General features: G+C 38.6%; 2 protein-coding genes across 2 annotated transcripts in view; one reads left to right on the top strand and one right to left on the bottom strand.

Moving 5' to 3' along the window:
- The window catches only part of SMYD3 (SET and MYND domain containing 3), a 607,450-nt gene that overhangs the window by 535,827 nt on the left and 43,673 nt on the right, over positions 1–27,950 (bottom strand). The gene's annotated exons all lie outside the window — the stretch shown is intronic.
- Positions 8,869–9,189, top strand: LOC128596255 (NADH dehydrogenase [ubiquinone] iron-sulfur protein 5-like). Its single transcript, XM_053605889.1, has one exon. It carries the CDS (start codon positions 8,869–8,871, stop codon positions 9,187–9,189), a length of 321 nt encoding a protein of 106 aa, XP_053461864.1.

The raw sequence follows: 27,950 nt of genomic DNA, 5'->3' as shown, positions 1-27,950 counted from the left end.
CTCCTTGAGCCACAGGCGCCGCACTGGCTTAAGAAATTTTGTTCAACTTCCCCTTTTGCTCTTGCCAATCAGTGACACTGGCTTCACCAAAAATAAGATCACAATAGGTATTAAACTCTTTTTAATACCTTTGAGTTTGATCCTCAAATTGGACATTTCTCCAAGTACAATATAATATTCACCAATTTCTCTAATGGAACATAATATGTAGTCAGATAGTAATTCAGGGTAGCCATAAAGTTTGTGTACAATTTAAAATAGTATATAAATTAGCTAAATCTCAATGTATTTAGGAAGCCCTAGAACATAACCTCTTAAAATGCAACAGTCTCCCACAGAATCAATACACACGTAACATTAAGAGGCAGCCTCTAAGGAAAGTCACTCAACAATTATGAGTGGTTCAGGTAGATGACCGAATTTTAAAATACTTGGGAGAAATAAGCCCTAACTCTTTTCCCAGACAAACAGGGGTTCTATCCAGTGTTAGGCAAGGGAGGGTTGGTCTGGTGTGATGATACACAAGATACAAACAGAAAATTCACAACAATTTTTCCACTCGCATGCTTCCTAAAAAATTTTGAAAAATCAGGCGGCGCCTGTGGCTCAGTCGGTAGGGCGCCGGCCCCATATACCGAGGGTGGCAGGTTCAAACCCAGCCCTGGCCAAACTGCAACCAAAAAATAGCCGGGCGTTGTGGCGGGCGCCTGTAATCCCAGCTAGTCGGGAGGCTGAGGCAAGAGAATCGCTTAAGCTCAGGAGTTGGAGGTTGCTATGAGCTGTGTGAGGCCACGGCACTCTACCGAGGGCCATAAAGTGAGACTCTGTCTCTACAAAAAAAAAAAAATTTTGAAAAATCGTGTACTCTTTTTACATTTGTAAGTTGATCACTTAAATAATTTTTCTCCTAAATTTAATGGGAGCATGGATATAATTTCCAGTATAGTATATATTATCATTGCAACCCTACAAACTATGGATTTCATTCATTTACTCAATAAAATATGTCCACCAAACTATTCCTAAACCATCCCTCACTGTCAAATCAATACATCAACTCAGGATATGGGCGGGGCAAAAATAAATACATAATAAAAGAAGAAAAAATAAATCAAAACTTACTGTGAGAAAAGTGTAGCTCAGGACACAGCCATATACACCAAGACTGGCAGGTTCGAACGCGGCCTGGGCCACCTAAAACAACAATGACAACTGCAACCAAAAAATAGCCGGGCGTTGTGGTGGGCACCTGTAGTCCCAGCTATTTGGGAGGCTGAGGCAAAAGAATCGCGTAAGCCCAAGAGTTCGAGGTTGCTGTGAGCTGTGACACCACAGCACTCTACTGAGGGCACCATAATGAGACTCTGTCTCAAAAAAAAAGAAGTTCACTTTTCAACTCAAATAAAAGTGCTAACCTTCCTTTCCTATAAATTCCTCTTCAATCCTCACCACCATCACAGGCAGACAACAATCCATTAATAGTCAATTCTAAAAGAGGTTAAGTTGGAGTCCTGCCATGAGTTTGTTACCTGGATGAGAAACATCTATGATTTTCACCAAAGTGGTCCTTACTCTGGTATTTTCAAATTCTCACCCAGAAGCTAAGAATTCTTAAATGGACCCTTTATTGGGTGAACCAGAGATTTTTTTCACTCCCAGAGGCAATCAACTGTTTTAAGAGTGATGGAACTTGTAACCCTAGCACTCTGGGAGGCCAAGACAGGTGGACTGCCTGAGCTCAGGAGTTTTAGACCAGGCTAAGCAAGAGTGAGACCCTGTCTTTACTAAAAAGGCGCCTACAATCCCAACTACATGTAAGGCTGAGGTAACAGTATCACTTGAGCCCAAGAGTTTGAGGCTGCAGTGAGCTATAATGCCAGGACACTCTACCCAGGGTGACAGAAACTGTCTCAAAAACAAAAAAGAAAGCAGTGTGACAGAAACTGCCTCAAAAACAAAAAAGAAAGCAGTGTATGACGTACCTTTTGGGGGCAAGACACAATTATAAGAGGGACTTTACTTACAAAATGCAATCAGTGTAACCTGGTATCTTATATCCTCAATGAACCCCCAACAATAAAAAAGAAAGAAAAGAGTCATGCTGTGTGGAAGCATGACTGGCTGTCCTTGTCAAGTGAGAGAAAAGCAGTTTGGGAATGAGAGGTTAAGAAAGGAGAGTCAGCCTATCACAGGTGCTCTCAGGCAATTAGGAATGAGCAAACACAGACACTGAGCATCTAAATACCATTAAAACTGTTATTGCAAAATTCCTGGAAAGTCTCCATAAATTCCCAAATACATACACACACACACACACACACACACACACACACACCACTTTGAAGACAACTAATGTAAAAAACAGCTCCAGAGAGCTTAATTCAAAATTAAAAGCCAGGCACACAAAACAGTGTCAATCATAATGCTCTAAACACAGAAGCAGAATCAAGGTACAAACAAGACAACATGGCAAAGACTCTTGGATATGTGAGTTCAAACTAAGGGTGCAGAGCTTGGATTCTGGAATCAAAAAGTCTGAGATTTGGATCCCAGCTCTACCACTTACTAACCATGTGACTTTGAATACATTTCCTTATCTCCATATGACTTTGAATAAATCTCTTTAGGGCTTAGTTTCCTCATTTCAAAACAGAAGTGACAATGATGCTAGTAATGGCAGTGATGTTATAAATATCTGTACTTCACTGAATTGTCGTGAGGGTTAGATGAAATTAACACAAGGCACTTAGCACAAAACCTAGCACACAGAAAACATTTAATAAACGCTAACAGAGAGGCGGGCTCACAGCATTAGGAGGGATAACTTACCCTGAGGGGTTTAAAGCACGCCCCTTTTTGCCAGCAGTGAAGGCTGTGAGTAAGAAGAGGGTTGTGAGGGGCATGAAGCCAACTCAGACAAAACGGAGACATACTATTATCAATTACGGGCCTGTCCGAAGTCCCTGAAACTGCCTTCCATGAATGTAACCTCAATCAGAGTACAATTCAGGGCAGAATATCAGAACTTTCCCTCTTACACAGACCAAGGAATAAACAGTACTAATAAAATTCTGCTGTTTTTTAAAGCCTACTCTCAAATCTTTATCTGAATTTCAAATTGCGTTTAAGGTGCTCAGAGTCTAATAGCATACAGTACAGTTAACAACAAAGAAAATGAACTCAAGAAGGCTGAGAAAGAAAACCCCTACAGCTGTTAAGACAGTTTTTTGCAAACCAAGAGATTAGGAATTTAATTTGTGAAAGTATGGAGGGGACTTCCAGCCATTTGTCTGAGAGAGCTTAGTATAGATAAGAACTTAATTTGCCTGAATGACCTAGACTTAATTCTACAAACATTCTCACTTCTGAAAGGGGCCTGCAGCTTGCCTTTGAGTGGACATCCAAAAAAAAAAGGCTAGAAATGACGAAATTAATAAACTCATAAAAAGTAAGGCATTACTAGATATCTTAAGACTGAAAACCATATGAATGCATAACCAATGATTTTCCCACAGATAAATTAATTCAAGATTACAAGTGTTGGGGGCCTTTGAACCCTTTCCCCTCCTCCTCCTTCCTCCCTCCCTGTTCCTCCTCCTTCTCTCTTCCAAAGACAAAGACACAAAGGACCTAATTAGCCCCAACTGACCCCACCCACTCCCAAGTTTGGGTCAAAGGACCCTCACTCACCAAAGCCCTCCTGAGCAAGCTGTGAAACTGCCCAGAGCCTACAGCCCCACATGAAAATGGTCTCCAACTGCCCCTAGACACAGAAGACCAAGCCTACACCCTTCAAGAAGCAGTTACTTTCATCTCATCCTTTTAAAACTACTAGAACTGGTTGTTTTCTAGTCCCTACCTTCCCACATACTAAGGTCTGTCAGAAGACCTGGAATGTACTACAAATATATCAGCTACCTCCAAAAATAAAGACCAAATATTGAAACTGCATCCTCTCCCAGGGCTTTTATGGGAGCAGAGCCCCCACAATCAGGGCTCATTTTACTGCTGGTCAAAGTACAAAACACAATATATCACAATATATCGCTACAAGTAGCAAACAGCAAGTGAGCAGGGGATCAAGGGATGACATTGCTACCTCCAAAAAATAACGTCACCTCATTTGTCTTAAAGAGAACTCTAGAAAAAATTCTACTTATCTAGTAAGAAAAGTAGTAATAATTCACTGTATATAAACAACATAATCTTTCAAAGAGTGTTAGAAATCAATTGTTTGTCATCTGGGAAAGAAAACATACTCATCTTTAGTAAACGGAACCTTCACATCAGAGATTCTAGAGGTGCTGTTTTGGTAACTTGCATTCAAGGTAGCTCTTACCTTGCAACAGGATTTCTATGAGAAGTTTTATGTTTAAAATCAACTAAAACTTATCTGTGACTTAGATAGGTACCCTATGAGACTCTTATTAACCTCTGTAAATTGAGGCATCTAATGACAATGTATTATTAAAAGTTTTCTATTTACTGCAGTAAACATGGTCATTTGGAAATGGCATCCTCGTTAATTTCAACACATCACAACTTAGAGCAAGTTTTGTGTTTTAAGCTATATAGCTTTTCAAGCAGCAATACCAAAACTATAAATGAAGATCTTATTAAAATATTAAATGCATTAGCATTATAACATTTCCTTTGGTAACTAGATTTAATTATATGGTAATCTATAATGCTTCCCTTTTTCTGAGAAATCGGGAGGTAGGTGATTAAACAAATAGGAGAGGGTCACTACACTTTTATGGTCCTACTAACTTTCTTAATGTTTTGTAACAAAATGTACTATGAGAAAAAAATGCTTCTAAAATCAATATGTAACACAAATAATTGCTTCAAGACAGAAAAATGAATTCTTGGCTATAAAAGAGGAAAATTTCAAGCTTATGACAAGATAAAAATACTAAGAAATATTTGATATTTGAAACAAAATTTCCAGAAGTTTCTCTCACAAATATGAAAGACAAAGACACTGACACAGAGGCCACATACCTGAAGTTGTCTCACTTGTCTTTTAAGATTGATTTTCTCAATACATGAGATGATTGTCTTTCCGATATTTATTTTTCGACCTTCTAGTCTACAGAAGTACCCACATAAGGAGAGCTGGCTGGACACACAACACATCATAAATCACAGTGGACAGGTGAGCTCCACGCTTTGTCCATTCTTCGGTCAACACCCTTTCCCACTTAGAGACAGCCTCTTTCCCTCTGGGGAATTAATTGCCATGGAATCATCACTTGGCTTATTGAGCTCTACTGTTTTACTTTCAGCTTATGAGAAGATTGTTTTCCTCTCATTTTTTTCAAATAAAAAAGGTGAGAAAAATACAATAATCACTTACATACCCTCTCCCCAGACTCACCATTTGTTAAACAGTTTTCCATGTCTGCTTCATCCCTCTACATACACTACATATTTATGTTCGTTAATCCATTTGAAAGTTGCAAACATCATAACACATCCCTAAAAACTTCAGTATGTGACTCCTAAGTATAATATAATCTCTGATAGGATCACGACATAATATCATACAATAAGCACCCTATGTTCAAATTTCTCCAACTGGAGAAAGAATGCTTGTTATAACTTCCCCCTTCAACCTGGATCTGACCTAAGTTCACAATTGGTAATTGTGTTTGTCTAGTTTCCCTTTGTCTAGGGAACAATCACACACACAAACATACCCACTTTTATTTTTTATGACAATGGCATCCTCAAAGTTCAGTACAGGTTTGATTAGATTCAAGTTAAATATTTTTGAAAGAATATTTTATGGCTGATGCATACTCCATATTATATCATAGTAGAGGTGGAGAAAGTCTGAATCAGTTGATTAACTGGTAATGACTCCATTGCAAAGGTAATGTCTCCTGCGCATAGATCCTGGTCCCCAACAAGCTTTCACTCAATATTCTGCATCTATTCATGATCCGTGTCTGAATCTATCATCACACTAAGAATTATAAAATGGTAATTTTCTATCATTCATCTCTACTTATTAGAAAACACGCTTCTGTAAGGTAGAACTTTGCCATCACACTACCCTTTTTAAGCACCACTATTGTTTTGTTGGTTGGTTTATACTGAGGTTAATTTCATATAACATAAAATTCGCCGCAGCATGGTTTTTAGGCAGATGAGCATGGGTTCCAATCCTGCATCTATAACTTCCTGTACCTACCAGAGCAAGTTGCCACTCTGAACTTCACTTTTCTTACCTATAAAGTAGGGATATAGGCTAACATGAGTTGCAGTTATTAGGTTCCTTGATATAAAGCAGGGGTTCTCTACTATAGCATTCGTCAGAGTCACTGTAGGCTTTGTTAAAGCATCAATTGCCGGGCCCCACGTAAAGAGTTTCTGATTCAGTGGGTCTAGGGTGAGGCCTGAGGAGGTGTATTGGTAACAAGTTACATACGTAGAAACTGCTGTTCCTGAGACCACACTTTGAGAAAGAATGCACAGATACTGGGATAAATAGATGTTCCACGATGTTCCTCTTCTCTTCCCTTTCCAAAAGTCAACTTTTGAACTTTGGATACATATGATGCAATAAATCTTTTCACAAAAATTACTCATTCCCAACACATCTAATAAGAGAAATTGAATAAACAAATGGTTTTATATATGGTCAGTGGCCAGACCATATATAAAAACATAACTATGACCCACAACCTGCACCTACAAGCCCAGGCAGCCATCCTGTTATCTATAGTCCAGGAAGTCAGATTCTATCTCTGACAACCAGTCCAGGAAGTCAAACAATAACCACCACAAGAATCAGGACAAATTTGGGTGTGGTGGCCTCAGCCTGTAGTCCCAGCTACTCAGGAAGCTGAGGTGGGAGGATTGCTTGAGGCCAAAAGTGAGCTACATCTCATCTATGAATAACCACGATACTCACAGCAAGACCCTAAGTCTTAAAAAACAGAATCAGCATAAAATATTCAGGATTTGATTAATAACTGACAGTTTCCTAATGTCTGCTCCAGCTTCCAATTTAGGACCAACCAGAGAAAGCCAAAAATTCACCCTTAAGTAGTCATATAGCATACATGCTTCTACTTGGCCCACCTACAGATCCCCACAGAAGCAATCTCTAGTTAGGGCAGTGGTTCTCAACCTTTCTAATGCCACAAACCTTTAATACAGTCCAAAGTGGTCGTGACCCACAGGTTGAGAACCGCTGAATTAGGGCATACCTGAAGCCCCCACTTTTTTCCACTATAAAGCTGTCTCTTTCTTTTCTTTGCGTCTCTACCAAATGTAACTGATGGTGGCTGACTGCTTTGCTATTTATAACAAGATCAGAATAAGTAGCTTTTAGTTGTTCTCATTTGAATGGTCTTCATTTATTTCTACAACTAGAATAAAATAAGTTCAAACCCCCATTTATTTCATGATGTTTTGCTCTGTAACTTAAAACATCTTTTTCTAAGAAGCATGGTTAGGCAGAGACCTGTTTGGAAACAGGGGAGACCTGGGTTTCAAAATCTGACTTCTCTAGCTATACCTTTATGCAAGAACTATTATTTCTTTGAACATCAGTGTCCTCAATGAAGGCAACACTAACCCTACTGCTTAGGGCTGCCCTACTAAGAGACGATGAACTCAGAGGAGCACAGTGCCACACAGAGTTAAGTGCTTAATGAAGTTAGCTGCTCTGATAAGCTATGTTTCCCAGCTTTGAAACATTTAATCTTGTGATTTTATAACCTGTTGCTATTAGGTTTGGAAGTTACTTTTTGTTTTGTCTGTTTTTAAGTTATGTTATTAAGAATACAGAGCCAAGTCCGTCATCTTGGAAAGTAAAGGATGGATATTCTAGCACTGGTGTACTGTTTTGACTACAGTGGCAGAAAACAACCTAAACCGGTCATGTAAAATATCATGGACAAAACTAAAGTACATCCAGGATTTCCAAAGGCTAAATTTCAACTGAAATAACTCCAGAAATCAGGCCACTTTCTCAGGAAATGCTTGGTTTGATTATCTCCATTCTTCCTTCAACTTGCTACCTCTGCTTAGTTAGCCTCCATGTGGCCCTTGAAAATAACCATCTCAAGATAGCAATGAGCTACAACTTGACAGGGATTTTGGTTACATAAATGTGTGCATTTGTTGAAACTCATTAAATGGTACACTTAAGGCACATGCATTTCACTACACATTAAGAATCTCTTTTCATGTCTCCCTCAGTAAATTGTGACATCTCAAGGACAAAAGGTTAACATATATGTTGACATATTCAACCCTGAATCCTCAACACTATCATATGGCGAGCATGTAGCTGAATCTCAATAAATGCTTCATCACTGGCTCGGCACCCATAGTACAGTAGTTACAACACTGACCACATACACGGACGCTGGCAGGTTCGAACCCAGTCCAGGCCAGCTAAACAACAACTACAACAAAAAAATGCCGAGCCTTGGGGCAAATGCCTATAGTCCCAGCTACTTGGGAGGCTGAAGCAAGAGAATCACTTAAGCTCAAGAGTTTGAGGTTGCTGTGAGCTGGGATGCCACGGCACTCTACCCAGGGCAACATAGTGAGACTCTGTCTTAAAAAAAAAAAAAAAATGCTTCAGCAAACATCATACTGCAGGCGTCCTTTGCGGCAGGTGTCTGCGTCGCAAACTGGTCATCTCAAAGCTGCAGCCAAATAAGAACAGACAAGGGCGCTGCATCGTGAGTGTGTCAGAGCCTCAAGCTGTCACCATGGGTAGAGTGCGGTGGCGTCACAGCTCACAGCAACCTCAAACTCCTGCACTTACGCGATTCTCCTGCCTCCACTTCCCAAGGATACCAGAATTTAATTACCCATTTTTTTATTGTTGCACATTCAGCCATGCCTCTCTTTGATATACAGAAAAGGCTGGGCCTTAATTTAGATCGCAGGTTGACGATCCAAAGTGCTGAACAACCCTACAGGAATCCTGCTCGATGCCACGCTTTTGAAAAAGGATGGATAGAATGTGCACATGGAATTGGTACTATCCGGGCACAGAAAGAGTGCAAGATAGAATTTCATGATTTCACAGAATGTATAACTCGGGTGAAAACAATTCAACGCTTGAAAGCCATCCAGAAACAGCAGGATAAGCTAATAAAGGAAGGGAAATATACCCCTCCACCCCACCTCTTGGGCCAGGAGGAGCCTAGACCCTGAACAGAGAGCAGCAGCTGATGGCTGGAGGCTGATTTTCATTCTCCACTGGAAAGATTGTTTACTGAAAACTTCTTTATCAAAGTATGTAAAAATAAAGGATTGCTCCATCTTGAAAAAAAAAATGCTTCAATCACTAAACAAAGGAAGACAAACTTAAGAATTTGGGAAATTATAATTATTGAGATTTACTTTAAAAGATGTATTAAAAGTTCTAATTTTAATTAATGTTTGCATCCTATTCAATTAATATAAACAAATTTAAATTTTACTCATGATAAAGAGAACTATATTCATAGGCCAATGATCAATGACTTAATTACAGCACAATCCGCTCAGTGTACATGACTCTACCACCACCTAGAGTAAACAAATGTGTATTACCATGTTTGGAAATTCCCTATGGAAAACAATTCCAAATGCACAAGCAAACATATCTCAACCACAAACATTCAGCAGGTTCCTGTTGGGTTCTGGAAATTATGCCAGGTTCCATAAGGACAGACGCAGCTTGTCATTTTTATCATGGCTGTATCCCCAGGGCCCCAAGAAAGTGACAAAACGCTTTGTTGGCTTTCAATAAACATGTGTTAGTGGACAAAATTCCAAGACGAAAAAGATACTGAGCTATATCTTCAGGAAAGACATTCAGCCATTCAAAATAGAATTTTGTCCAGACAATGGAAGATGATTCAGCACTAAAAACAAGCTATCAAGCCATGAAAAGACATCGGGGAACCTTCACTGTATATTACTAAGTGAAAGAAGCAATCTGAATAGACTACATACAGTGTGATTCCAACCGCAGGAGAGCCTCCACAGGCGACCACCTCTCCACACTGACCACCTCCATACACTGCGACCTAATTTTCAGACCAGACATGCACCACATGTACGTATCATCAGTATAACAGCAATAAGCCTAGTTCCTTATGTTGACCACCTCCATATGTTAACTACTTTGTTACAGTCCCTTGGATTGTCAACTTAGAGACATTCAATTATGCATGACATCTTGGAAAAGGCAAAAAACTATGGAGACAAAAAGAGAACTGGTTGCCAGGGGTTAGAGGGAAGGTGGAATAAATAAGCTCAACATAGGGATTTAGCAGGCAGTGAGACTATGACACTCTGAATGACACTACATGTCATTAAACATGTAACCCCACCAACAGTGAACCCTAATGTAAACTACAGACTGCAGGGGATAATGAAGTTAATGTAGGTTCATCAACTGCAACAAATGTGCTACTCTGGTGGGGATGTCAGTAGTGGGGGCGGCTGTGAACACGTAGGGCCAGGAGGTATGTGAGAACTCTCTGAACTTACCACTCAATTTTGTTCTATACTTAAAACTGCTCTTAAAAATAGTCTATTTAAAAAAAAAAAATCAATAGAATTTTTTCCTCTAACTTGAGATATCAAACAAGCAAAACCTACATCTAAGGAGGACATCAGAAGTATGATACTGGTTTTAAAACACCTAATGTTCAACCAATGTTATTTTGTCTCCTCCACAGTATAATCCCAACCCCTAATCCCCAAGTAGCTGCCACTAAACAGCTGTAAACATGCCACTATTTCTTCGTCTATAAAATTAAAACAACTGAATGACATCTCTCAGTTCCTGTCCTAATTTGACATTCTTTTAAATTTTAAAAGAATAGATCATACAATTTAAACTTTTGTGGGGTATAGAAAAAGAGAGGAAAGTTGTCAAGTATTTAAAGCATCTCGGGAACACCAAAACCTAACCCTCAAAATTGAAAATTACTATCAAATGTCACTTATGAATATTAATGCAAAAGTGTTAAAAAGTAATACCAAAGAAAACTCAGAAGTTCACTGAATATTTTACAGTAGCCCAATTCACACGTGCAAAGATGTGGCAACAACGCAAATGCTCTTCAACACCTGAATGGATTAATAAACTGTGGCCTATGTATACTATGCAATACTATTCAGCCATAAAAAGATGGACATTTTGTATCTTTCATAACAACCTGCATGGATTTGGAGAACACTCTAAGTAAAGTATCACAGGAATAGAAAAACAAGCATGGGAAGTGCTCAATACTAAATTGAAACTAATAGATTAACAACTACACGCTCACTTGAGAGAAAAACTCAATTAAATTCAAGGAAGGAGAGGCGGCACCCAGGGCTCAAAGGAGTAGGGTGCCAGCCCCATATACCGGAAGTGGCGGGTTCAAACCCAGCCCTGGCCAAAAACTACAGAAATAAATAAATAAATAAATAAATAAATTCAAGGAGGGAGAAGGGGGCAGGGTTTGGAAGCCCCCAGCCAGAGAGAACAATACACAGGTACACGGCACACTTTGTGGGTGAAGGATACAACTACGATTTGGACTTTACCTTACAAATGCAAACAACGTAACCTAATCATGAATGCCCTCATATCAATCTGAAATTTTCAAAAAATGTTCACTAAATGAAGGATAAGCTACAAGCTCAAAGTATTTATTCCAGTGATGCAAGGACAGTTCAATGTCAGAAATAAGTCAGAAAAGTTACATGATTACGTCGATACCAAAAAGGCAGGACAGATTTTTTAAACTATTCCTGATTTTAACCCTTAGCAAAAGAGCAATAGGTAACTAGGTTCCTTAATATAAATGAAAAACACAAAAATTCAAATCAGTTCATAACTGTCCAATGTTTTACTAGAAACACTAAAAACACTAAAGTAGTGAAACATGTAAGCACTTGTGTTGAAGTCTGGACCAAACAAAGAAAGCCTATATTCATTTTTTAATATTGGACTAGAAGTACTATACTAGCCAATGCAAGGATAAAAGATGTTATTTTTTTATTTACCACACATTTGTTATGGTGTTTACTATGTTATACACTGTCCCAAACACTTTACTGATATAAAACCATTTAATTCACATAATCCCAATAATCTCGTGAAGTAGTACTATTATTATCCCCATTTTAAAGAGGGAGAGATTGAGGCACAGAGAACTTAAGGAACTTCCCCAAAGCCACAAAGCTAGCAAGTGAGGAAAGACAGGCTTAAAACCCAAGCGACAGTGGTTCCAGAGCCTAAGCGTTTCCCCATTATGCTATGTGAAACTCTATTTTGGACAAAAAGAGGCAAAACTATCCATATATGTAGATGATATGACTGTACTTACAAAATTCAGGGAAAGAAAAGGCTGAAACACTGTTGGAAGTGAGATTTAGTACAGTGACTGATTATAGAATAATGTAAAAAGTCCATAGTGTTTCTATATATTATAAACAAAAACTTAGAACAAATATTGTTTAAAAAAAAAAAAAAAAGGTGCTGGCCAGGTTCAGTGCCTCACACCTATAATCCTAGCATTCTGGGAGGCCAAGCTGGGCAGATTGCCTGAGCTCATAGGTTCAAGAACAGCCTGAGCAAGAGTGAGACCCCATCTCTAAAAATAGCCAGGAGTTGTGGCAGGCGCCTACAGTCCTAGCTACTTGGGAAGCTGAAGCGAGAGGATTGCTTGAGCCCAGAAGTTTGAGGTTGCTGTGAGCTATGATACCATGGCAGTCTACTGAGGGCAACAAAATGAGACTCAAAAAAAAAAAAAAAAGGTACCACTTACACTGACAAAAAAGGTAATATATAGAAATAAGAAGAAACAGTTTGCCTGGTGCAGTGGCTCATGTCTGTAATCCTAGCAGATTACAGAGGGAGGCAGAGGCGGAGTAATTGTTTGAGCTCAGGAGTAAGACCCCCATCTCCACAAAAAATAAAAAAGCCTAGCCAGACATAGTGGTGCATAGTCCACATGGTGCCTGCAGTCCCAGGTACTCCGGAGGCTGAGGCAGGAGGATCACCTAAGCCCAGAAGTCTAAGGTTGCTGTGAGCTATTAGTCCAGGATGCCATTGCATTCTGCCAAGGGCAACAGAGCGAGACTGTCTCAACAACAACAAAGTTCCTATTTGAATAAAAATGTACAACTCTGCTGTGAACATGAACTCCAAATTTATCAGAGGTGAGGTATTCAAAAGCTGTGGACTGTCTGAAGGGGCTCCTCAAGCACCTAAGTAAATTGGCAGAGTAAGAAGCAAACCAACCCTAAAAAGGCCCACTCTTCAACCACCTACCTGGATTGGGTGATTACAATACACACGAATTTCGTCTCAGCAAACCCACCTATGCCCCATCTCTTAGGGCAACCCTCAACAAATTTAATCTCTTGGCATTACCGGCCCAACAGCATGCACATGATATGAATAGCTTTCGGTAAGGTATTAGTAAATCTCTACTCATACAACAGTCACCATTCTAACTACTATATAAGCACTGAGGCAGGGTGGGGAACTGAAGGAACAAAGGATCATCTAATTGGCTCCTACTCCAGTTAAAGGCCTGGACTGAGGCTGGGCAGTTAATGCCTAGGTAAAGACAGCTGCTTCAAAGACCAGCTGAGTCAGATTAGGTTGCATGTGAGGAAATTGTTCACACTGCAAAAACAGAAGTCCTAAATAAATACAGAAAAATATAAGGTTCCTTGAAACAGTCTGTCTTCCAATCATTAACTGAAAACCAAACATCATTCACCTATGAAATGACCTAACAAGAGAAACCAGGATTCTCTCTAGGAAGTATTTTTATGGGACAGCTATGCATCTGTGAAGAAACTGCTATGCCTTGAGCTGAGGGGAAAAGCTTTTAACTGTCACAGTTAGCCCTATAACTAATCAGTCAGTCAAGTAACCAGTCAACTGTTATTTATGGAGTTCCTACTAAGTGCACAACTCTGAAGCAGTTAAAATGAAATGTAAGATATGGTTCCATCAAGAGAAATATTTATTATATGCTTGGGGAAACAAATACATTAAGAAAACACAAAACAGAACATAAAAAGAAATGAATGGGGCAAAGTAGTAATGGGAGAATTTCTCTCTCTGATTTTCCATCTAGATTTTAGGAATAAAAATCTAAGAAGCAATCAATGAGAATGGAATTTTATTTCCTCTAACTTTCAGAAGCTGAAAGGATTTGGAGGCTTTTGAAATGTACACAGGTAAATAATCTATACCAATGTTAATAAATGTAAGAAGTTATTAAAAAATATACTAAAACCCCAAAGAAATCTCATTAATGTTTATTCTCCTACTTCATTAATTTAACAAGCCACTGAGACTTAGGCTCTTACTAAATGAGCCAAATAAAACCAATAAAAATTCAGTTCTTATATGTATCAAACAACAGGACTGAACAAAAGCTCAAAGGGCAGCTCTTTAGCAATAAAAGAACAGGGACTGAAATTAAGTTGGTGACTGAAAACAAGCACATGTAGCTGTGCAGTCACCTCTATTTATGGTGCTATGATAAAAGCCACATAAAAGGCTAAATCAATGTCCTACCATCCCTAAGATAACCCACTGTACAAGAAATTTATAATTGGGGTAATGATTGATATCAATGCAACAAATATCTACTGAGTTATGACACTGTGCTCAGTGCCTGAAATGCAAAATTGAGTAAGATGGACACAGTTGTTTGCTTGTTTTTTAAATAAAGATACAGTCAAGTCCAAGCCCCTGATCTGAAAGAGCTCATGTAATAGAAGACTTCTCTCTTTTTAAGAGAAAAAGTATGTCTTTAAAAGTAAGGTTCCTTGCAACAGTCCTGTCTTTTTTGATCATTAACTACACAACTAAAAAGCTGGAGAGCTGAAATCCACCACACTTTACTTGTAAGAGTTGAATGGAATATGAATTGGAAATAAAAATTAAATCTCTCTAAAACTATCATGCTAAATGTACATCAAGAAATTTTATTTATAATCTTACATTGAGAAATTTCACTTACACAAGTTCTATCACACAAAGCAAGATATGACCAGCAAATGTTTCCCTGGGCTACTACCAAATGTTAAGAGGTTTCCAAGTAAGAAATGTGCTCTATTAAAAGCTTTAGGGATACTGAGCCTCCAAATACTATAGAAGAGGCAGATAATTTAGAAATGGCAGATACTACCTTTAGGCAAACATTAGGAAGTGACAGAATGCTTTCTTTACTATTTGCAGCTAGGTTATCATCCATGATAAATTGATAACCATTCTTTAACTCTGAGAGCAATAGACAACTGGCAAGCTATTTCATGCCTCAAAGAATTTATGGCAAAAATGACAGGTGACTTTGAATTCAAAAAATAAAATGGATTTTTGGAAATTGTTACTTTCACGAATTCTTTTCTTTTCTTTTTTTCATGAATTCTTGTAAATACACTTGGAAGTAGAAATAAGTATTTGCTGATAAGAAGAATTAAAGGTCATGATTTCCTACATTAGTAATAATAGTAATTAGTAAATGTTAACAGTTAACAGTTTCACCAGTCTGTCAACCAACACGAGATACATGAACCAGACATTTACGGTATATCCTGATACCTGATATCCACTCTGGGTAATAAGAGGGAAAAACTATGCAAAATATACATTAACAGCCTAAACTAAAACAGAATGCAATTAAGAGTTAGGAATTATGTTTACAGCTTTGCTGGCTACTTCCTTGCTAACTATCACAATGTTGGTGTTCCCTAAGGTTTTTGTCCCCGGTTCTATTTTCTTCTCATTGTCCCTGTTCCCTAACTAATCCTTCTCTAAGACTTCAAGTATCATCTACACCTCATTTTCTCTAGGAAAACCTCTCTCCTGATTTACAGTGATTGTGAACTCAGGCTACAGTTGATTTTAAAACATAACAAGCTGCCTCTCTATGTTAAATAAATTAAATTAGAATCTCTGTGAATAGGATCAAGGCATGATTTGGTTGTTAATTTCCCTAATGGGAAGTCAAGGTCAAGACCTACTTGCTCTTTTAAATCCATCACTCCAGCCATCTCCTGGTCATCTCCACCTGAACACCCCACAGTTACCTCAAACTGCTCTCTCATGTGACATATCTACTCATCCACCAACACCAAGCGAAAGCATTTTTTCCTCTGACCTAACAGACCTAAGGAGCATGAGGCAGCCCTTTCTCCTAGATTTCAAAGAATTCTGTCCTTGCCTCAATTAAAGCACTTATTGACATTTACTGGAACTTGATATCTTCCCCACACGACTGTTTCTTTGTTGTTTTCTGTTTGCTTTAGCATCCAAAGAACCCAAATGGGTGGCACCAGAGGGTGAGTGCCATGCACTTGTGGCAAAAAGCCAATAACACAAACTAAATATCTGTAGTTAGGTCCAAGGAGTAACTGCAAGATTGGAAAACTAGAGACACACCCAAAGGATTCCTTAGACATAAGAACAGAATCGTGACAGAGGATACAGAGGGATGGGGATAACATACCCAGGACTCAGCTTTACTAACTTGGGCCTAGTACACGGAATGAAGCAAACTAATCTAAGTCTGGCTCTGTGTTGAAGCAAACAATACTGAAAAGTTTACCTCCCTAAAATGTATCAAATATAAGTTCTTTTCTCCCTCACTGCTACAGCATTAGATGAAGCCTTCATCATCTCTTGCTCAGACTTCTATTCTAAAATAGCACCTTATCCTACCTAAGAATATATATATACATTTATATATGTCTTTCCATGTAGGTGTAAACATGTGTGTAATTTGTTTTTATAAGAAAGATGTGGAAAATGCCTGTTTATAGTACATATCTGAAAGAGAGATTGGAGAATATTAACTTTTAAAACTTTTTTTGGATTTCTTTTATTTTGTACAACAAACATGCGTTCCCTTCTTAATGAAAACATTAATTAATAAATAAAATAAAATAAAATAAAAAATAAAATAGCACCTTAATCACATCCACACTAACCATCTCTTGCTACTTCAAGCTAATACTGACCACAAACTCACCTCCAAAAGAATACATCTTCTGCCATGACTCTTCCCTTGGAAACTCTCAGGTATCTCTTGGAAAACAAAGTCCAAATTCCCTACCATGGCCTATTAAATAGCCTCTCCCAACCTGGCTCTAACCATTACCTTCAGCTATTCTCCCACATAATTAATAACATTCACACTTAAATTCACAACTTAGTTCTTGCATGCAAGCTGTTCTTCCAGCAAAACTATCCAAACCATTGCCCACCTACCATCCCAATTTGATAGATCCTGCAAAAATTAGCTCAAACGTTATCTCTTCAGAGAGGCTGTCAGTAACTATACCACATAGACACTCCTATTCATTTACTGATTTTTCCAAAAGTTTTTCCAGGGGCCCTTTTATGTGGCAGGCACTGGTATAAACATTCTTATAGTATTTTATTCATTACGTAAATTGTGACAGTTATAATGCCATATTAAAAACATCTGTGGGCTGGACAGGGTTGCTTAGGCCTGTAATCCCAGCACTTTATGAGGCCAAGGCAGGAGGATCATGTGAGGCCATGAGTTTGAGATCAGCTTAAGCAACATGACAAGAGTCTGTCTCTACAAAAGTTTTTTTGAAAAATTAGTCAGGCATAATGGCTAATTATGTAGTAGTAGTCCCAGTATACTCAGGAGGCTGAAGCAGGAGGATCATTTGAACCCAAGAGTTCAAAGTTGTAGTGAGCTGTGATCATACCACTGACTCCAGTCTGGACAATAAAGGAAAACCCCGACTAAAAACAAACATATCTGTGATTTTATTGCCTCCCTCAGTCTGTGCATTTCCTGAAAACAGGAACCATTAATTTCTGCTCTCTTGTTTTTCTGGCTTGGGTCCAAGAGGGGCCCAGAATTCTATGCCATGCCATGCCTAGTAAAACTCCCCTGATGACAATTCACAGCTATGGGCACCACAGGTCAGGCTACAGGGACTGATATTAGAAAAAAGAACAGAGCCTGCATGTAGAACACTAAAAGTGAACAAAAAAAGTGAAAAAAGGGTCAAAAGGTAAAGTACTAAGGTCTTTATCTTGGATAAAAAAGATACAGATAAAATTAAGAAACAAGGGGGGGGCGGAGCAAGATGGCAGCCGAGTAACAGCTTCCTTGCATCTGGGCACCGTGAGTCTGGGGAGATAGGACTCCAGGCATCTCTGGCTGGTGGGAACTGCCTATCATCACTCCTATGAGGATACAGGGAGTCAGCGAGAGACTTCTGGACCCCAAGAGGAGGACTAAAACAGTGGAAAACCGGCAAGTGGTCGCGTGTGTTCAACCCGTCTAAACCCGCCCACAACTGTAAGTTCAGTAGCAGCGAGACTGCAAACCAGAAAGGCCTTACCTGTGAACTCTTTTGATGTCCTTGGACTTGGCACTGAGTTGAACTGCCTTGGGGAAGGCCTGAGTGGGAGTGCGGAGAACTTTGGCCGTTGTCTAGGGCCCCAGTCTGAGCCGCTGAGCCAGACGGAGCTAATAGTGTTTGGCGGTGGGTCACACGGATCCATTGTCAATGATCTGCCCCGGCAAGCTCCGCCCTCAGGGTAGCAGAGCTAGAAACGGGTGGGAGCTGGTAACCCAGCAACCAAGTAGCCTAAGGGTGGGGTCTGAGCCGCCTTGCAGCCCTAACCCTCAGGGGCAGAGTGAGACCGGTTTTGGCACACTGAGTAAGTGGATAGCCACTTCAGCAGTGATTCCAGCGAGAAAGCTGGGAAAGCTTCTGCTCAGCAAGTTTACAAGTTCAAAGTGCCTTTTAAGTGGGCTGAAGAGAGATTTAGGGTGTCTACCTGCTGGGGTTTGAGAAATCAGCAGCCTCCAGTCGTATCAGAACTGTGACTAACATCTCATACCCCAAAAGACCACGTGTTGCCCAGACAATATTCAACAACATATACAAACTGCTTTGTTTTTGGTTGTGTATTTTTTTTTCTTTTTTTTTGTTTGGTTGGGTTTTTTTGTTTGTTTATTTTGACGTTGATGTTCTTTTGTTTCTTAATTTCAATCTTTTCCATACAGATCCCTTTTTCTTTCTCAATTTTTCTAGTTTAATTATAATTTCCCATTGCTGCCTTTTTTAATAACTACAACTTCATTTTTGCTAGTGTTTCTACCGCTATCACTTGGTTTTTCACCCAATTTTATCGCCATAAAGTTTTCTGTTTGCTTGTTTTAGTTTGATTTATAGCATTTTTGTCTTTCCTCTCTACTTGGTGGAGGTGGGGTACTGTGTCTGACCAGGTTAGCAAAGAGCTGCTGACCTCAAGGGAACCACCCAACTGGGCACCCAACCCCCAGAAGGTGGGGTTTTTTAAGGTTGTGTCAAAGTACCCTACTGTACACCTATATTGCCCTGTCTCCCTCTTTCTGTGCCTCTCTTCTTTTTGTCAATATTCCTTATCCCTACCCCCTCTCCTTTCTCTATCTTTCTTTTTTTTCTTATCACTCGGTCCTCCTTTCTTTCATCCCTTTTTTGCTCTTCAACCTTCTCACCTTTCTGGTCCTGTAACCCTTAGTCCACAGGCACAAGAACTTAAAGAACAAGAGGAAGTGAAAGGAAAATTAGGGCAAGGAAACAGATAAAAGAAATCACTCATGAGGAAGAATCAGCAGAAAACTCCAGGCAACATGAAGAACCAGTCCAGAACAACCCCGCCAAGGGACCATGAGGTAGCTACTGCAGAGGATTCCACCTATACAGAAATGTTAGGAATGACAGAAAGGGAATTTAGAATACACATGTTGAAAACAATGAAAGAAATGATGGAAACAATGAAGGAAACTGCTAATAAAGTGGAAAATAACCAAAAGGAAATCCAAAAACAGAATCAAATCAGAGATGAACGATATGAAGAATATAAAAAGGATATAGCAGAGCTGAAGGAAATGAAACAGTCAATCAGGGAACTTAAAGATGCAATGGAAAGTATCAGCAACAGGTTAGACCATGCAGAAGAAAGAATTTCAGAGGTAGAAGACAAAGTTTTTGAGATAACTCAGATAGTAAAAGAGGCAGAAAAGAAGAGAGAGAAAGCAGAACGTTCACTGTCAGAATTATGGGACTTTATGAAACGTTCCAACATACGAGTTATAGGAATTCCAGAAGGGGAAGAAGAATGCCCCAGAGGAATGGAAGCCATACTAGAGAATATTATAAAAGAAAATTTCCCAAACATCACCAAAGATTCTGACACACTGCTTTCAGAGGGCTATCGGACCCCAGGTCGCCTCAACTCTAACCGAGCTTCTCCAAGACACATTGTGATGAACCTGTCCAAAGTCAAGACAAAAGAAAAGATTCTGCAAGCTGCCAGGAGTAAGCGCCAGTTGACCTACAGGGGCAAATCCATCAGAGTGACCTCAGACTTCTCTAATGAAACTTTCCAAGCAAGAAGACAATGGTCATCTACCTTTAATCTACTTAAACAGAACAATTTTCAGCCCAGAATTCTGTACCCTGCTAAGCTAAGCTTCAAAATTGATGGAGAAATCAAATCATTTACGGATATACAAACATTGAGGAAATTCACCACAACAAGACCAGCTCTACAGGGAATACTTCAACCTGTTCTGCACACTGACCACCACAATGGATCAGCAGCAAAGTAAGAACTCAGAAATCAAAGGACAGAACCTAACCTCCACACTGATGCAAAAGATAAAACTAAGCAATGGACTCTCACCAAATAAGACGAATAGAATACTACCACACTTATCAATTATCTCCATAAATGTTAATGGCTTGAATTCCCCACTGAAGAGACATAGATTGGCTGACTGGATTAAAAAACACAAGCCATCCATTTGCTGTCTGCAAGAAACACACCTGGCTTCAAAAGACAAATTAAAGCTCCGAGTCAAGGGTTGGAAGACAATTTTTCAGGCAAATGGAATTCAGAAGAAAAGAGGAGTTGCAATCTTATTTTCAGATACATGTGGATTTAAAGCAACTAAAGTCAAAAAAGACAAAGATGGTCACTTTATATTGGTCAAGGGAAAACTACAACAAGAAGACATTTCAATTCTAAATATCTATGCACCAAATTTAAATGCTCCCAGATTCTTGAAACAGACCTTACTCAGTCTGAGCAATATGATATCTGATAATACCATCATAACAGGGGACTTTAACACACCTCTTACAGAGCTGGACAGATCCTCTAAACAGAAATTAAACAAAGATATAAGAGATTTAAATGAGACCCTAGAACAATTATGCTTGATAGACGCATATAGAACACTCCACCCCAAAGATAAAGAATATACATTCTTCTCATCACCCCATGGAACATTCTCCAAAATTGATCATATCCTGGGACACAAAACAAATATCAACAGAATCAAAAGAATTGAAATTTTACCTTGTATCTTTTCAGACCATAAGGCACTAAAGGTGGAACTCAACTCTAAAAAAAATGCTCGACCCCATCCAAAGGCATGGAAATTAAACAATCTTCTGTTGAATAACAGATGGGTGCAGGAAGAAATCAAACAGGAAATCACTAACTTCCTTAAGCATAACAACAATGAAGACACAAGCTACCAAAACCTGTGGGATACTGCAAAAGCAGTTTTGAGAGGAAAATTCATCGCTTTAGATGCCTACATTCGAAAAACAGACAGAGAGCACATCAACAATCTCACAAGAGACCTTATGGAATTGGAAAAAGAAGAACAATCTAAGCCTAAACTCAGTAGAAGAAAAGAAATCTCCAAAATCAAATCAGAGATCAATGAAATTGAAAACAAAAGAATCATTCAGAAAATTAATGAAACAAGGAGTTGGTTTTTTGAAAAAATAAATAAAATAGATAAACCATTGGCCAGACTAACTAGAAATAGAAAAGTAAAATCTCTAGTAACCTCAATCAGAAATGATAAAGGGGAAATAACAACTGATCCCACAGAGATACAAGAGATCATCTCTGAATACTACCAGAAACTCTATGCCCAGAAATTTGACAATGTGAAGGAAATGGATCAATATTTGGAATCACACCCTCTCCCTAGACTTGGCCAGGAAGAAATAGACCTCCTGAACAGACCAATTTCAAGCACTGAGATCAAAGAAACAATAAAAAAGCTTCCAACTAAAAAATGCCCTGGTCCAGATGGCTTCACTCCAGAATTCTATCAAACCTTCAAGGAAGAGCTTATTCCTGTACTGCAGAAATTATTCCAAAAAATTGAGGAAGAAGGAATCTTCCCCAACACATTCTATGAAGCAAACATCACCCTGATACCAAAACCAGGAAAAGACACAAACAAAAAGGAGAATTTCAGACCAATCTCACTCATGAATATAGATGGAAAAATTCTCAACAAAATCCTAGCCAATAGATTACAGCTTATCATCAAAAAAGTCATTCATCATGATCAAGCAGGCTTCATCCCAGGGATGCAAGGCTGGTTCAACATACGCAAGTCCATAAACGTTATCCACCATATTAACAGAGGCAAAAATAAAGATCACATGATCCTCTCAATAGATGCAGAAAAAGCATTTGATAAAATCCAGCATCCTTTTCTAATTAGAACACTGAAGAGTATAGGCATAGGTGGCACATTTCTAAAACTGATTGAAGCTATCTATGACAAACCCACAGCCAATATTTTACTGAATGGAGTAAAACTGAAAGCTTTTCCTCTTAGAACTGGAACCAGACAAGGTTGTCCTCTGTCACCTTTACTATTCAACATAGTGCTGGAAGTTCTAGCCAATACAATTAGGCAAGACAAGGAAATAAAGGGAATCCAAATGGGAGCAGAGGAGGTCAAACTCTCCCACTTTGCTGACGACATGATCTTATACTTAGAGAACCCCAAAGACTCAACCACAAGACTACTAGAAGTCATCAAAAAATACAGTAATGTTTCAGGATATAAAATCAATGTCCACAAGTCAGTAGCCTTTGTATACACCAATAACAGTCAAGAGGAGAAGCTAATTAAGGACACAACTCCCTTCACCATAGTTTCAAAGAAAATGAAATACCTAGGAATATACCTAACGAAGGAGGTGAAGGACCTCTATAAAGAAAACTATGAACTCCTCAGAAAGGAAATAGCAGAGGATATTAACAAATGGAAGAACATACCATGCTCATGGATGGGAAGAATCAACATTGTTAAAATGTCTATACTTCCCAAAGCAATCTACCTATTCAATGCCATTCCTATCAAAGTACCTACATCGTACTTTCAAGATTTGGAAAAAATGATTCTGCGTTTTGTATGGAACCGGAAAAAACCCCGTATAGCTAAGGCAGTTCTTAGTAACAAAAATAAAGCTGGGGGCATCAGCATACCAGATTTGAGTCTGTACTACAAAGCCATAGTGCTCAAGACAGCATGGTACTGGCACAAAAACAGAGACATAGACACTTGGAATCGAATTGAAAACCAAGAAATGAAACTAACATCTTACAACCACCTAATCTTCGATAAACCAAACAAGAACTTACCTTGGGGGAAAGACTCCCTATTCAATAAATGGTGTTGGGAGAATTGGATGTCTGCGTGTAAAAGACTGAAACTGGACCCACACCTTTCCCCACTCACAAAAATTGATTCAAGATGGATAAAGGACTTAAATTTAAGGCACGAAACAATAAAAATCCTCAAAGAAAGCATAGGAAAAACACTGGAAGATATTGGCCTGGGGGAAGACTTCATGAAGAAGACTGCCATGGCAATTGCAACAACAACAAAAATAAACAAATGGGACTTCATTAAACTGAAAAGCTTCTGTACAGCTAAGGTGACGATAACCAAAGCAAAGAGACAACCCACACAATGGGAAAGGATATTTGCATATTTTCAATCAGACAAAAGCTTGATAACCAGGATCTATAGAGAACTCAAATTAATCCACATGAAAAAAGCCAACAGTCCCATATATCAATGGGCAAGAGACATGAATAGAACTTTCTCTAAAGACGACAGACGAATGGCTAACAAACACATGAAAAAATGTTCATCATCTCTATATATTAGAGAAATGCAAATCAAAACATCCCTGAGATATCATCTAACCCCAGAGAGAATGGCCCACATCACAAAATCTCAAAACTGCAGATGCTGGCGTGGATGTGGAGAGAAGGGAACACTTTTACACTGCTGGTGGGACTGCAAACTAGTACAACCTTTCTGGAAGGAAGTATGGAGAAACCTCAAAGCACTCAACCTAGACCTCCCATTCGATCCTGCAATCCCATTACTGGGCATCTACCCAGAAGAAAAAAAATCCTTTTATCATAAGGACACTTGTACTAGACTGTTTATTGCAGCTCAATTTACAATCGCCAAAATGTGGAAACAGCCTAAATGCCCACCAACCCAGGAATGGATTAACAAGCTGTGGTATATGTATACCATGGAATACTATTCAGCCATTAAAAAAAATGGAGACTTTACATCCTTCGTATTAACCTGGATGGAAGTGGAAGACATTATTCTTAGTAAAGCATCACAAGAATGGAGAAGCATGAATCCTATGTACTCAATCTTGATATGAGGACAATTAATGACAATTAAGGTTATGGGGGGGGGAAGCAGAAAGAGAGAGGGAGGGAGTGGGGTGGGGCCTTAGTGTGTGTCACACTTTATGGGGGCAAGACATGATTGCAAGAGGGACTTTACCTAACAATTGCAATCAGTGTAACTGGCTTATTGTACCCTCAATGAATCCCCAACAATAAAAAAAAAAAAAAAAAAAAAAAAAAAAACACAATACCTGTCGCTCAGGTTAATTTACAAGTCAATCTGTCCCCCCACCCCAATCCACACATCCCCTAGCAACCACTTCCTACACCTATACTTTCTACATTCTCCTCCCCTTCGAAAAGACACCTTCTAAAAGGTCTCTGACTATCACTGAGACATTGTGTAATCATTCTGTGAGTCTCCCCATGGGCATGGTATTTGGAAATAAACCTTTCTCTTATTAAAAAAAAAAAAAAAAAAAAAAAATTAAGAAACAAACAAGATAAGCAGAGATTTAAAACCTAAGGACTTATTTTGAACTAACATTATGAACACAGCTCATCTATGCGTGACTTGGTACCCTTTGCTGGAATGGGGCCATAACCTTCAAATCGAAAAGTCATTCCAAATACAGTGATTATATTCATCTTTGTAACTGTCATGAAGCCTACCCTAGCACTAGGAGCATGTGCTGTACAGTGTAGTGAATTAATTAATACTTTTCAAGCAATAATTATAAGATACACTCATTTACCTGATGTGTTTTCATCTGGCCCACTCAATGAAACAAAACCATTAGAAACACTGTACTAAGAACAAGATATGTAATCTAAAACTAGTGACTTGAGACTACTTAAACACAGCATACAATACATATCAAAAGACTAATTTATTCTACCACATACAAGTCACATGCAATATTAAACACTGCAACCAAAATATAAAAGCAATCGGAGCTTTGGAAATACTGTCACGTGGACTGAGGAGCAGAAAGAATCATTCTGCAAAAGGCTGCGGGGAAGTGGCCCAGCAGAGAGCAGCAGAGATGGAAAAGATAACAAGCCCAGGCTCTGAAAGGTTTTCCAGTCCTCAGTTTCAATCCCTTTCCATGTTACAAACACACTCTTGCCTTCGCTTCTATGAAATACTCTGAAAGCTTTTAATATATTTTTCTTTGCTTGAAGTAGCTAGCACTGGTTTCTATTACTGGTAAGAAAAAAAAATCTTGTACCAAACATAATTACCAGAAGTGCTTTGCCTCTGCCTTTATCACATCCCAAAACTTCACTGCCAAAAACATCTACTCCTTTTTTAACACTGATTTCACTTCTTACTTCTCTTTCCAACTACCAATTCATTCAATTAACATCTGCCGAGAACCTACTCAGTGTCAGGCACTGAACTAGCACTTTGCAACAGAAATATGAACATGTCATGGTCTCTGCATACAAGCTCATAAGCTAATACAGCACTGTTTTCAAATTGTGAGTCTCGATCATTTGTAACATCAATTTAGTCGATCTTGAGAAGCACTTTTTAATATCTGAAATACAAGAGAAAAAAATAATGCATCACAAGAAATAAAAGTTTTTTCATAACTTTTGTTTCCATTACATTTATATTTGTACTGAATACCAATATAACATACATATCATACTGCTGGTCATGAACAAAGAATTTGAAAAATATCAGGAGGTCCCCATTTCCTAATAAACTTAACAAATATCAAGGAAGAAAGCAGTCAAAAGCAGTGCCTTAGAGAATGCATTAGCACTTTAATTAATAAAAAGCATTTTAATTGGTATATCCCTAGTTTATGCTGATTTTCTAAGTACTTGAAAACAGTTGGTTTGCCTCAAGTAGATTAAATATTCCATCTTGTTTATAGTTTTAATTAGCTAAGCAAATCCTTTTCTCTTTGCCTTTAACAGTATAATGAAATTTCAAGTCAGCATGACAGAATTATCATGAACTCATCGTTAGCTAAGTAAGTACAAACTGAGTAAGTTTCTACCATATTTACAATGAATACCGACTCAGCTACACCACAATCACCATCAGGCTACCATTGGCTACAAGCCCACAGCAAGTCAACCTGGAGGGAAGACCAGGAGGCAGAAGACAGCTGTGTTCTAGCATTCCTAAAGGCAACTTGTGAAAAACATAAAGAGAATATAAAACAGTATCAAATATACTTTGGTAATTTTCTAGTATTTCTTGTATTTTTAAAGTGTCTTAAGCCTACGAATCTGATTTTGTTTCAAGGAAAATTAATTTGAAGATGTTTATTCTCTTATTTAAATGCTGTCAATCTTCATCAGGTAGTGAAAGTTAAGATACTCTTGATTAGTCAACAAGATTGTTTTCTGAACACCAGCTTTGTGCTACTCCAGCTATTATGCAGACCACGACAAAAAATCAGAAATGCTATAAAATACTGAAATTAAAATCCATTGTAAAACCTAAAACAATTTCAGGGGCAAAAAATGATCTCAAAACAAACAGTTCTATGGAAAAACAAAAACCTATAAAGCATGGCAGTCTATTTCTATGTGCTTTCAAAAATATACACTTGTTATTTATTCATTAGTTTTGTTAGGGAGAAATCACTAAAGGTCCAAGAAAAAATATGTAAGGAAATTAAAATTGAGAAAATGTATTCATAAATGTCTATTTTTTTCTGACACAGAAAAAGTACTGCCATTAGGTGATTTTCACAGATGCACATACATCTGGCTATAGAATACCATCTCATGTGGAAGCATTCATTCTCATTTACTCTCATTTACTCTAAACTAATTGACTGCCTAATTCTAGAGACATAAAGTTGAAGGCACTCAGTGTTGCGACAATACTATAAACAAAAAGAAAAATATAAAAGTGGATGACCTAAATCACTACAAAAAAAAAAAAAAAAAGAGGGCACTCAGTTTAGAAAAGGAGCAAACACATAAACCTAACTATAATACAATGTGCAAAGTGCATCACTGAGGAGGGTACCAAGTCCAGTCTGGTGTGTCAGGCAGGGCAAGAAGGCTTCCACAAAGAGATACGTCTAAAACAAAGACGGGGGTATCCAGGTTGAGAACCACTGGTTTAACCGAAGAAGAGAAAGCACATGGACCAAAAAGATGGCCTAAACCAAGCAAGCACTAAGGTAAAATCTAAACTTTAGATGCCTTTAGAGCTTACAAAGGAAAGTGGAGTGGAAACTGGGTTCAACTGTAAACAAAGATTTTTAGAAATGCGACTGTGATGAAGAGAAAACAGTTCAGTCGCCTTAAGAAGAGGTGTGAGGTGAGGGCAGAGGTGCCCTTTCACCTGTTTTGTTTTGTATTGTTTCAGACAGGGTCTTGGTCTATTGCCCAGGCTGGAGTGTAATAGTGTGATCATAGCTCACTGCAGCCTTGAACTCATGGGCTCAAGTGATCCTCCTGC

This window comes from Nycticebus coucang, chromosome 10, assembly GCF_027406575.1.
Source record: "Nycticebus coucang isolate mNycCou1 chromosome 10, mNycCou1.pri, whole genome shotgun sequence".
Classification (NCBI taxonomy): Eukaryota; Metazoa; Chordata; class Mammalia; order Primates; family Lorisidae; genus Nycticebus; species Nycticebus coucang.
The sequence above is the reverse complement of the archived record's forward strand: the minus strand, read 5'-3'. Positions and strand labels throughout refer to the sequence as shown.

Coding starts and splice junctions, on each gene's coding strand:
- LOC128596255 (XM_053605889.1), top strand. CDS start 8,869: ATGCCTCTCTTTGATATACAGAAAAGGCTGGGCCTTAATTTAGATCGC.